Genomic DNA, 13,366 nt, shown 5'->3' with positions numbered 1-13,366 from the left:
CTATGTATGACCCCCGCCAGTGGGTAACAGTAACTAGGCATATGACCTCAGCCAGTGGGTAAAAGTAACTTGGCTTTACGACCCCCGCTAGTATGGAATAATGACAAAAGTTTTATGATGCATAATCGTATTTATGAAGTTGCCTGAATGGACATGCATAGTTTTATGACTAGTTTGATTATAAAAAATGCTTTCTTTATTACAACTGTTTGTTCTTCAAATAGTGCATTAGCATATCCAACACTATGCTTGATCCGATAAGATTATGCTTGTTTACTTACTGAGTTTTATAGCTTACACCAATTTATTTATATTCTTACAGATGAATGGGAGATGCCAGAAACAAGGAGTGCGACATGCTTCTGGATTATGGGGAAAAAAAAATGAAATATTAAATTTTGCCATTTTTATATGCTTTGTAATCAATCTGATGAAATATTTGATGACATTCAAGAATATATTGTTTATAATTGATTTGAAGTTTTAAAGTGGCTGCGTGTTATTGTATGTTTAATTTTGCAATAGCACGGCGGTGTCACGATCCGAATTCGGGGCATAAAATTTTTTTATAATTATTTTTTAGATAAATAATTTTTAAAAATTATAAGATTACCCTCAGGTCTGGCCAATGGGGATGATGGTGAGGTGCCGTTATAGAGTTGGTTGCCATTATGGGGGGTTTCGTGGGAGAACGTCCTTAGGACCACATTTATGAGTTATTATGGACGTGTATCAAACTAGCTTCCAGTTGAGTTTAATTGGTCTATCCTTCCATGGGTCATCTGATCGATCACTGTCATATTATCTGGGATATTCCTTATGCCTTGTAAATGTTAGCTGTTTATGTGAACTGGGATCATACAAATCATATTTGGTAGAATTCTTTACACTTTGATCCCAAGAAACAACAATTTTTCCTATGATCTCGTACAGGTAAATTCTCGATTTTCCATCAACCATTTAACTCGTTTAAATTGATTTGACTGCTGAAAAATTAGGTTATGTTAACTGTTTAATAAAATGCTTAGATTTAGATTAAATTTTTTGATTCATATAATAAATAATTTGGATTTGGATTGATAAATATTTAAACTATTTTATATTCGATTCTGTATTCGACTCGACACGATTACCACCTCTACCATTTGAGATGCCTGAGGTCCAACCTATTTTCAAGTGGACAGAAGATTTAAATAAAAAAATATGAATGAATAGAAAATGCGAATAATGGTTGTCATCCTATCATGTAATGACCTTCAACAGATAATTAACAGTAATTACTTGAAACATATGCGCTCTATTTTTTTTGGATAAACTTTTGTGCTCTATAGAAAGCCAAAGAGTCTCAAAATTATTATAACGGCTGTAATTTTATAACCCGCTTAAGATAACAACGGCTGTAATTTTGGTAGCTTGAAAGAATTGTTTCAAGCTACCGAGATAAACATTTCACTTAGAAGCCTTGAACTTAGTGCCTGCAATAGTTGAAGCATTCCAAAAGATACTTTGCAAGATTTTTGTTTACATAATCTATATTGTTTGACTTTATAAAATGCAAGCATGATAGGCTATCGGTTCTTAAAAAAAAAATGAATAAATTAAACCAAACGAGTATCCATGAAGTTGAACCTGTACGTGACATGCATCTTTAACTACTCAGGAAAAATATAATGCAAGAATGTGACATGCATCTAAACCACTATTTAAGGACATGGATGTATGAAGTAAGGTAAATTCAGATTAGCAAGCCAGGTTATTACTTGGTTTAGGAACAACTTGGTGCTGAATCGGGCTTGCGTTGGCGAACTTGACCCAACTCGTCTTAGATTGAGGATTGCAACGAGTTTGTGAAAACTCTTTATCAAACAATTTAGCTATAAAAAAAAATAAAATCTTGCCACACTAATTAGGTGCACGTCCCATTGTATTTATTGCAGTGCTGTATTTTCCCGTTGTCTTAAGTACAAAAAATGAATGAGCCAACTAAACTTCTCATATTAAGGCTGCACGACCTCGTCGGTAGACTTTATTGTTCCAATTTATGGTGCCATTAATGAATGTTGATCTGACACCACGTTTTCATTGGCATGGGTCAGGCACCTATAATTGGTTGGGCCAGAAAGAATGGGCAAGGTTGAAAGGATGCATGAATCCCATGCACTAATTAATTTACAAAATTTTAGAAAGCATGGATGGAATGGAATGAAAGCATTGCCCATCCATCTTGCTCCACTAATTTTTATTTTCGTAAATTAAAAAATATATAAAAATGGATAGATGGAGCATATAAGAAATAACTTTTTACATTAATAAAGTTATATTTTATTATTATTATTATTTTTACAAAACTCTTATACCTTTTTTACTTTCTTAACCGGGCAAGAGAAACCCCCCTCATTAATTAACTATTTAAATTAAATTATGGATTAATTAGTTATTTATATAATTAGTATTTATAAATAAATTAATTCATATATAATTAGTTTATAAAATTATTAATTTAATTTAATTTAATGAAAACTAAATATTTATATTTTTTATATTATTATAAATTTAAAAATTATAAGTTTATATATTGCTCTATTTTTTTATTATAAATAAATGTTATGATTTGATAATAATAATATGATTTATCAAAGTATAGATTAGTAAAAATATTATACAAATATCATTTATATACATCCTTTCATATTTTATCAAACATATCAGAGAACCGATCCATCTGACCATCCATCCTTTTTTTCAATCCACCATTCATACCAAACAAAGAGTAAAAGATCTAGCGTCAATCATTGATAATGCATTAGCTTTCATTCGGAAGCATCACATACATGGGCCCTCTATCGTTACTATCATTACATTCCCTGAAGTTTATCACATAAAGATTGGTGCTTAAGATAAACAAGAAATACAAAGCATTGGCATTGATAAAAAAACAAAAAACAAAAAAAATACAGCATGAAAAGCTCAGAGTTCAGCATATACTCCGGGACTTTTGCATATAAAATGAGTAGATGTTTAGTGCTATATCTCTGTGGTACTTCCATGGAAATCATTCGTTTGAACAATTCCTCACATATTTCTACGTTCCACTTATCCATCTTCAAATGTGTCATGTCCAACACCTCTGGATAAGAAATGATTTAAAACCATGCAACTCTGTCCTCTCTATTAAAGATGAGAAATTTTACGTATATACTGATTTTTTTATAGATGAAAATGTATATTGAAATTAATAATACAGATATGCTTAATTGGATATGAAGCATTTTTTTGCTCAAGTCTTGGTTATCGGGTCCATGCGTTAGGCTTTCTTACCAAACAAGTACGTGCACTTAGTGATGAAATGCATTAACGAGCCCCTTCTAGCATTGGGCTGTCGAATGGACCTAATGGCTTGAGCTCAGCTCTAGGGGAGCTTGAGTTAAGCTTGGCTTGAAGCTAAACAAGCCAAGGTCGAACTAGTAAAATAGGCTGAAAATTAATTTTCAAGCTGAGATAAAAATTGACCTAGCTCGGTTAGACTCGATTGCATAAGATTTAAAAATATTTATATTATAATATATATAAAATATATAAATATATATATATATAGCTAATATTCAACGAGTTGGGCTAAATGAACTAAGCTAAGTCTAAACATAAAAATTCCACTTTATAGGGGTTCATGTTCAATGGGTTTGACTAAATAGGTTGGACTAAGTCTAAATATAAAAATTCTATTTTATATATAAGAGAATATATAAAAAAAATTGAAATATATGTATACACACACATATATAGGTTGAATCAGATCTGTTTGAATTGATTGTCTAAAAATACAACTGAGACTGAACCGAACATTTTTAGTTAAAGACTTTCTCAAATCGACACCAAACTTAGTTTTAAAAAAATAACTATAAACTGAATTGAAGAGACTAGTATGGATCGGGTTCACAGTTTGGTTAATTTTTTTCACACCCCTAATTGATTGTTGTTTGAGCTATATTCACTTAGGATGATGCTTCTAGGGTCATGCTCCATAGAGCGTAGTTCTTATTTTCTTGAGGTCGCTAACCACCTACTGTACCAATAAAAAAATCCTATGGCTTGTAGTGTTAGTAGTAATTTTACATAAATAGAGTTGTCCATAATAGTTATCTTATATGAGGGTTTATCTGTAATTGTTTTTTTTTTTGGACAACAACCAAAATTTGCCTATTTTTGTTCCATTGCGATACTTATACCATATGAAGGATTATATGCAAATGTGTAACTTGGGTGGAAAATGGTATACCAACTTTCTGGACTTTAGTTTAATTATAATATTTACATTTTATGAGGGTTATGTGTAAGTATATTTTTTTTTCATTTCAAATTGACAAAGTTTAATTGTAAATATTTATATGTCATAAGGAGTTATGTGTAAATATGTAATATTCCATCGGTAGCTGGCAATCAAATTAACAACATTGCCGACTTCAGTTTAATTAAAATATTAACATTTGATGAGGGGTTATGTGTAAATGTGTTATTTTTCATCTAAAGTCGGCAGCCCAATGCCCCCTTCGACGACTTTTCTTAACTGTTATATTCAAACTTTATGAGGCGTTATGTGTTAATGTGTAATGGAACATCGTAAGTCGGCAACTTCGGCGCCGTAGTTGGCTCAACGTGACCGGCCTTTGCGGTCTATTACCGGATCCGGTTCGTGTAAACCAAATTCGACTGGCATGCCGAATTAAATCAATGTAATAATATTACGTTCCTCTCGAACTTAAACTAAAGTCAACAATCATATTGCCGACATTTGATCAGTTTTAATACGAGTTTAAAGTCCCTTCCCGCTTTCTCCCTCTTACCATCCCTCTGTTCGAGTCCTTGATCTCTATTTATCTATGACTTTGGGGAGAATCCATCTCTACTCGGCCCTCAAATCCTCCCTAAATCGAAATCCTGGCATTAAACCCACCATCAATCTCTCCATCCTTGAATCCCGCCTTCAAAGATGCCGGAATCCCAGAGAATTCCTCCAAATCCATGCCCAAATGACTATCACCGGCTTCATCAAGGACACCTTCGCTGCAAGCCGTCTCCTTAGTTTCTCCACCAACTCCTTCTTCTTCGATCTCGACTACTCTCGCTGGCTCCTCCACCAGATTGAGAACTCCAATGCGTTCATATGGAACACCCTTATGAGAGCCTACATGCAGAGGAATTCGCCCCAAAACTGCCTCCACTTGTACAAATTGATGCTGAGGAGCGATTCAGTACCGGATAATTATACTCACCCAATTGTAATCCAAGCTTCGGCTATTCGATTTTCAGAATTTGAAGGAAAGCAGATTCATTGCCATGTTTCAAAATTTGGTTTCGATTCAGATATCTACGTGTTAAACACTTTGATCAACATGTATTCAGTCTGTGGGAACCTGTGTCATGCTCGACTCGTGTTTGATAAAAGTCTCATCTTGGATTCTGTTTCTTGGAACTCGATTCTCGCAGCATATGTCCAGGCTGGTGATGTTGAGGAAGCGGTTCAAATATTTAATCAGATGCCAGAGCAGAACACTATTGCTGCGAATTCTATGATTGCTTTGTATGGTAAATGTAATAGGGTGGATGATGCTCGTATGTTGTTCGATGGAATGGATGCAAGAGATATTGTCACATGGACTGCTATGATTTCTAGTTATGAGCAGAATGGGTTGTTTGCTGAGGCATTGAAGATGTTTACTCAAATGAATAGTTATGAAATTTTGGTGGATGAGGTTGTGATGGTGACTGTGCTATCAGCTTGTTCGCAATTGGAGGCAGTTAAAGAAGGAGAAGTGATTCATGGGCTGATTGTTAAAGTTGGGCTTGACTCTTATGTTAATCTTCAGAATGCTTTGATTCACATGTATTCAAGCTGTGGAAATATTAATGCAGCGCGACAATTGTTTGAGTTGGGTGATTACTTGGACCAAATATCTTGGAATTCTATGATATCTGGTTATTTGAAGTGTGGGCTCGTGGAGGAAGCTAAGGAATTCTTTGATGCAATGCCTCAGAAGGATGTGATCTCATGGAGCACTATGATTTCAGGTTATGCTCAACATGATCAATTCTCAGAGACACTGGAACTTTTCAATGAGATGCAAGTTAGAGCAATTAGGCCAGATGAGACTACTTTGGTGAGCGTCATTTCAGCTTGTGCTCGTTTACATGCTCTAGAGCAAGGAAAATGGGTTCATGCATATATAAGAAAGAATGATTTTAGGATTAATGTGTTTATTGGGACAACTCTTATAGACATGTACATGAAATGTGGATACCTGGAAACTGCATTGGAGGTTTTCAATGAGATGGAGAAAAGGGCCACTTCTACTTGGAATGCAGTTATATTAGGGCTTGCTATGAATGGGCTTGTTAAAGAATCTCTGGAGAAATTCTCAGAAATGGAAAGGTGTGGAGTGGTGCCAAATGAAATAACTTTTGTTGGAGTTTTGGGAGCTTGTCGACATGCAGGCTTAGTAGATGAGGGGCGGAGGTATTTTAACTCAATGCAGCAAATTTACAAAATAATACCCAATATTAAGCACTATGGATGCATGGTTGATCTCCTTGGCCGTGCAGGCTTGCTTAATGAGGCTGAGGAGCTGATCGAGAGCATGCCTATGTCTCCTGATGTAGCTACTTGGGGTGCTTTGCTTGGTGCTTGCAAGAAGCATGGTGACACTGAGATAGGAGAGAGAGTAGGAAAAAAGCTCATTGAACTCGAACCTCAGCATGATGGGTTCCATGTTCTCTTATCTAATATATATGCTTCAAAAGGGAGGTGGGATGATGTCATGGAGCTCAGGGGCATGATGAAACAACGAAGGGTCATAAAAACACCAGGCTGCAGCATGATAGAATCCAATGGTGTTGTTCATGAATTCTTAGCAGGCGATGGATCTCACCCACAAATAAAAGAGATTGATGAGATGCTTGATGAGATGGCTAGGAGATTGAAGATGGAAGGCTATCGACCAGACACTACAGACGTCGCCTTTGATATTGAAGAAGAAGAGAAGGAAACTACTCTTTATAGGCATAGTGAGAAGCTTGCCATTGCCTTTGGGCTTATCAGCACATGTCCGCCAATCCCAATTAGGATAATGAAAAATTTAAGGATATGCAATGATTGTCATGCTGTAGCTAAGATCATATCCAGAACTTTTCAACGTGAGATTGTGGTGAGGGATCGCCAACGCTTTCACCACTTCAAACAAGGTGTATGCTCGTGTTCTGATTATTGGTAGTATGTAATTAATTGAGATGCATATTTAAGGAGGCAACAAATTGGTCTTGAAGACAAGCATGGATTTCATGAATGAGATAAAATCAATGATATATTCAGTCCATTCATGGTAAAAATGAAAGAAAATCTTCCATGTTTTTTGGTAGGACAGGATTAAATTATCCAGAATGGCAACATGCAGAGTAAATTGACTGCTGGTGCAGGGTTAGCATTCTTCAAGCTACTGCTGCTGACCGTCAAAGCTGCAAAACTACTTGAAAGTTAACAGTGCACCTGAGTTTCACCTTTTCAGTGCCACCAAATCTCACCCTGTCTAATCTGAGGCTCACAAAAATGGGATGCCTTCCCAAATTTGAGATGCTCAAGGAGAAATGATGTGGCTCATCTTCTTTGGATGCTTATGGCCTGCTGGTGCTCACAAAGATCACTGGAGAGATGCTGTACAGGACAACGTTGTCTAGCTTTCAACAACTCCAGTTAGAAAAAAATGATCCAATGAGAAGAAATTGATAGCTAGGGAAGCATTTTTTTCACTAAATAATGCAGGGAATTTTGCTAAATAATTGCAGCAGAATGTACCGAAAGGAGTTTACTCCAGTATAGCAAGCAGCTCTTGAAGCGTATAACATGGTGTAAAGAAGAACTGGGGTTTGCCACAATTGGTTGGGCAGCTCAGGGAAGGGAAAGGAGAGAATTCCAATTTGTTTTGCAGGCATTCTGATGTGACTATTTTCTGTGTTGACGTTCAGAGGTTGCTACAGCAACTATTGCAGCAACTAGTCCAGCAACAATTGAACTGCTGGCTCTCTCGAGGTGCACTAAATTCTGCTAAATTCCTCTCAAAACCTAGTTGCTGAAACATGATATTGTTTCATGGATATGCATCCGTGAGTGTGTATATGACATCATGATAAATGGTCACATGACCTGGAGGCCTAGTTTGCTCTGCTTCCAGGAAGAAATAGAAAGGAGGATAACCTGGAAGCCTTCTTAAGCTGACAAATTTCGGATGTCACTTTTACCCTTGATTTGTTCATAATGGAAAGATTAGTCTGGTGGCATGTACAAAGTGCAAACCTTATTATGTAACAAGTGCTGAAGCAAATGCTCTTCATTTAATTGCATAAGAAATTATATCTGTCCCTCTTTCCTATTCAAATTGACCTCATTCACTCTATATCATTGTTACCTTAAGCTCTGCTCCTTGATGATTTTATTTTTTTTGTCTATATGTGCTGTCAAGTTATTGCTGCTTTGGTGATGCGACAACTTGCTTATGGTTATTAGTAGATTCTAAACCGCCCTAAACCTTACTTCAGGACTTCCCACTATTTTTGTCTACCATGGTACATGAGCGCTAAACTAACATTTGGTTGTGGAATAAATTTTGAACGAAGTATCACTTTTGGAGAGATATAAGCTTACTCTGTGAAATAAGAGGATTTTGGTATTTAGAAAAACAAATGCAGAAAATAAATAGAGAGAATAAGATGCATTCAATTTCAAGATATTTTGAATTTTATCATAAAGATAAAATTGCCCTCCTTTTTTTTTTTTGAGGTAGCAGCAAAGGCCCTATCGAGACTTTTGAAAAATAGACTCATTGCACCTCAGCTTCATGGATTTGCACCAACTGAGTAGGAAAGGCTTCATGGATTGGCAAGATGGTCAGCTACTTTGATTTCCTTCTCGAAGCCCCATGCTTGCATGAAAAATTTGAAGCAATCGATTGCATTGATTTGAGATTTCTTTGGAATGTAAACAATCTATGTTGTTATTTATCCAGGAGACCACTGTAGCTGACTCTCCTTCGAGAACAATGCCTTCTAAATGAACCGAACTGATTGCATTCTTCATGTGGAACAGAGTGCGAACATAGAGCAGCATATAAGGTCACGGCTTAGTAATCCCAAATTACATATCCTGCCGCTGCGCTCTCTTGCCCTCCCACATCTGAAGGACATGTGGTCTTGTATCATAATCAGCTATCAAAATCCTGGAAGCTAATTACTTATTGTTCCTCTTTTCTGAAAAAAAATGGATGGGTGAAAGCTGACACATAATAATGTTATAGAAATGGGAATTGTACCAACTCAGCTGGCTGGCACCCTCCAAATACTCATGAATTCTAATATTTGATGCAAAAGGATGTTCAAAAATAATTTTTTTAAAAAAATAAAAAAAAAATCCAGGCTTGTTATTGTTGTGTGCACATTTTTCATGACCTCTTAAAAAAGCCATACTCATGCACCTTGGGTGCTTGATGACTTTATTCAGACTATTGAGATGACAAAGTACAGCTAAATTGCTTTAGCGTTAATTATCATCTTAATAGTTAATAAGAGTCAACAAGAAAGATGGCTCACAATTAATTTACCAAATTCAACTCAAAGGTTCTTATCTTAGGTCTTGTCTATGCTGCATTTAAGAGTCTTTAATTTGAGTACGTGAGTTTATCTTTTTTCTTGATTCAAATTTTAGAGTTTGAGAATTAGACTTTTCTAATTTTTTAGAAACTAAAAGGAAAAGTAAGGGGATAAATAGTGAAAATCAAGAAAGTAGGACTTCCCCTATTGGTATGAAGAACTTGAGAAATCTTATAAGAACAAAAATTCCTAATTCTATAATTGCAGAAATTTTATTGATATTTAATGCAAACTAAATGCCCATTCATATGAAATCATAACTCATGTATTCAAAATGCTTAGACAATCATAAAATTATTGTAAAACAATTTTATATTTTGATTTGGCTTAATTAATGGCATTAAGATACTAGAGAAAATCATTTACAAACGAGCTTATCCATTTACAAATGTTAATATTACTACAAACAAAATTGAAGTGTGCTGCTGAGCTTTGGAAGAATGGGCAGCTAAACCAAATATAGAAAGAAAAGAAACTGTTCAAAGAAGACAAAATAGTTGATCAAGTCAGCTGCTGCCCATAAATTCTACAACAGACCTAAAGGTTTGTACATAAATAGTCCGCGATGTTTGTACCAAAAAAATCTATAGTTGAGTTTGCTAAGCAAGCATTTGATATTAAATATCTAATGATGTATATGGTTTTCATTGTTTATTTTTTTTTTTTTTTGCTTTCTGGTATATTTTCTTTTCATTTATAATATTGTACTTTATCATAAATAACTATCTTTTTGAATAATAAACAATAATTTATGCACTTCATTGATTTTGATTGGAGTAAAAAGACAAAGAAATATGCAAGAAAAGAATATGGAAAGAGGATTAATAAAAATATTATTTAACCTGCAAGGTTCTTTAGATTTATTGTTCCATTGATTTAAAAATTGCAAAATATTTTATATCAGCGATATAAAATTACCTTCGGCAAACAGGTTCAGAGGATATATAGCTCTAGATTTATTTCAAAATACTTGATAGTGGCGTTCAAGAAAAAGTACCTCACACTAATTCCATTCTTATTTATAGCTTGATTATTGCTTCGGTCGAGTTCCAAAAACTACCTTCCACCAATATCATTCTTGTTTATAGCTCAATTATGGTTCACCATGCAGACTGTTAACATATTGCTAAAAATTATTAGAGATCCCCCTATATGGATTCCCAAGGAATAGTTGAGATCATGGATTCTCTGGGCTCTTCCATCCTCTATGCCAACTTCCCAATGAGTCCTTGTATAAATCCTCCTTGGTGAGTTCTAGCAATGCTCCATCACTGCTCCTGATCAACAGCTGCTTTGCATCTCTCTCTCTCTCTCATTCTCTTTCAATCTCTCCCTTCTTCTATGTTTCCATTTCTCCCACCTCTGATTAGTTGCCTATATTGCACAAAATTAGTTGCCTTTTGAGTTCAAACTCTGAGATCAACAAATGATAATTAGCACTTCATTCGCAACAACAGCTTCTCTATGGGGTTGATGTCCTCTTCCTCAAGGAAAAGGAACCAGAGGAAATTCTCTTCCCAACAGTATCATAATGGAGCTTTTTAAACTTTGCAAGGATGGAAACAAAACTTACACTCCCAACCCCAAGAACAAGCCTCCAAAATCCAGCACATCTTACAGTCCTCCATACTTGCAACAATACATAATTTTCACTTGTATTGGACTACTTAGCATCAGCTACGACTTTCAGCCATCTTGACAAATTAATCAAGAATGGCACGTAAACAAAATAACATGTGGCGGTCCAACTGATTAACTCCTGCAAGTAGTGGAAAATCGTTTATTTCAGTCCTTGTACAAATCAATCGTAGGACCAGTCTTCCAGAAACTTAGCAATCTCTTACTGATTACAAGACTGCTTACCTCTCCGAATAGTTGGATGTCAGCGCTGGGGTAATTCCAGAGGTGAAACAACCTACGAAAATCCAAAGATTTAGAAACACCAGTCAATGTCAACATGATCTGCAGCAGTCTTTCATTAAGGAAAAAAAAAAAAAAGGGATTTGAGCATGTTGTTAGAAATGTAGGCCTCACTTGATTAATGGGACCTCAGCAAGAATGCATGCAAGACCAACAAAGCAAGCCAAAGCAAAACCTTGCCATGTACCATCCAGGAATAACCATATAAACTCTGCCAGAGCAAATAAAATGTAGGCTTCGATATTGCTGGGGACTCCACCTTTGTACATTTCAGCACTTAATTCAATGAATACCACGAGTGTTCTGATCATCAAAGAACAGTTAATTGAATAGACCATGCTCCATGTTTTTGCTTCTTCAAAAAGGTTGAGAGATGGGGGGAAAAAAAAAAACTAAACACATACATCAGAGAAAGTGCAGTTCTCTCCAGGTTTCCCACTGGAGCCTTTGATCTGGAAGGGAACCTTTCATCCAAAAAGAGTTGCAACAGGCCAACAGTGCAGTAAAAGGCTCCAAGCAAAGGAGGAACCTAGTCAACTAGATGAATGAATGAACAGAGTAGAATCAATGCTAGAATAGTAGAGAAGAATTTCTTACCCAGATGTTGGTATGCAGAGAACCTATATCAATTGCTCCATTTTGGTACATTAAAAGCTTCACCCTCGAATGGAGACCATCAACAAGAGGACCCAAGATGAAACCTGATCCGAATAATGAGAAAGAAATGGAAGGCCAGGTATCCTTAAGGCCCTTCTTGTTCACCTTCCTCAGACAGCACAGGGTGTTGTGGAGAGAGCAGGACTTGAAATGGCGAAAGGAACTTGGTGGGAAAGAAGGATGGGAGGTCAAGGCTCCGAAGGATTGCATTCTTCTCTTTCTTCAAAGCCTCAGGCATCTCAAGACAAGGAGAAAAAGAAAAAAAAAATACAAGAGGTGGCCTGAGCTCTTTGGCTGTTATTCAGGAAGACCAAAAGATCCAACTGACCACAAGGGAAAGAAGATAAACGAGAGGCTGTCGTTTCCCTTGAACTTATCTTGTGTGGTGACCACCCCATGCCCATCATACATGGGGGCCAATTGCATTTCGAGCTGAGCTCAGAGCCAAACTTAACTCAGAAGTAGAAGTCAAGAGAGTCGACTAAGACTTGGGGAGTTCTTTACTGCCTGACTACCACACTATCGTTTGTTTCTCCCAGACCTACATCAACCACTCCTTATCCATACATGACAGAAGGCTTGAGTTGCTTGTTTCTCTATATTGTTTTCTAAGATATGATCATAGCAAGATACAAGGCCCTCTTCCCAAGCCAACAACAATGTATCACTCCCTGATCTACTCCACACCCCTTCAAAATTCCAGCAGGCCACTAAAGACCACTTCCCAGCCCCTCCAGATATATTAACACCACCTCTAACTCTCAGCCACCCCATCCTATCCAAACTGGAGTTCTGCCCAAAGCTGCACCAGGAAATACATTAAATTAAGCTTAAGCCAGAATATAGCTGAAATTATACATGGTATTGCCCCAGAGTTCCGTAATTTAGCAGTACTTGTTAAATGGATCGGTGCTTTTTTGAACATTCAGTTTTACTTCCAATGTTCTTGTTACTTGGGCTGTGTGGTGCATAAGAATCATCATCTCAGCTAAATACCTCATCAGATTAAACTGCTAATGATACATCTCAACAATTACATTGGAAAGTAGCAGGTATTGGGAGTAGATTTATATAATATCTTTAACATGAGTAAACATGA

The 13,366-nt window shown here is 36.2% G+C and overlaps 2 protein-coding genes and 1 pseudogene across 3 annotated transcripts in view; 1 reads left to right on the top strand and 2 right to left on the bottom strand.

The window, feature by feature from the left end:
* Positions 1–4,796: 4,796 nt before the first annotated feature.
* On the top strand, positions 4,797–9,122 carry LOC103717604 (pentatricopeptide repeat-containing protein At3g62890 pseudogene; annotated as a pseudogene). The gene has a single exon (XR_015967861.2). The product of XR_015967861.2 is annotated as a pentatricopeptide repeat-containing protein At3g62890 pseudogene (transcript).
* A 1,912-nt stretch (positions 9,123–11,034) lies between these two features.
* On the bottom strand, positions 11,035–12,607 carry LOC103717577 (insulin-induced protein). Its single transcript, XM_039124386.3, has 5 exons — positions 12,208–12,607; positions 12,015–12,139; positions 11,725–11,913; positions 11,554–11,605; positions 11,035–11,449 (listed from the first exon to the last, which is right to left on the bottom strand). Exons 1-5 carry the CDS (start codon positions 12,475–12,477, stop codon positions 11,354–11,356), a joined length of 732 nt encoding a protein of 243 aa, XP_038980314.2. The 5' UTR covers positions 12,478–12,607; the 3' UTR covers positions 11,035–11,353.
* Positions 12,608–13,303: 696 nt separating this feature from the next.
* The window catches only part of PGN (Tetratricopeptide repeat (TPR)-like superfamily protein), a 3,155-nt gene continuing 3,092 nt past the window's right edge, over positions 13,304–13,366 (bottom strand). The window contains exon 2 of the mRNA XM_008806061.6: positions 13,304–13,366. This exon is cut by the window's right edge and continues 1,561 nt beyond it. The gene's annotated coding sequence lies outside the window, so the exon portion shown is untranslated.

Source organism: Phoenix dactylifera, chromosome 8 (genome assembly GCF_051530095.1).
Source record: "Phoenix dactylifera cultivar Ajwa chromosome 8, Ajwa_hap1_PhDact_Kaust_v1.1, whole genome shotgun sequence".
Taxonomy (NCBI): Eukaryota; Viridiplantae; Streptophyta; class Magnoliopsida; order Arecales; family Arecaceae; genus Phoenix; species Phoenix dactylifera.
Note: the sequence above shows the minus strand (reverse complement) of the source record. Positions and strands in the feature narration are given on the sequence as shown.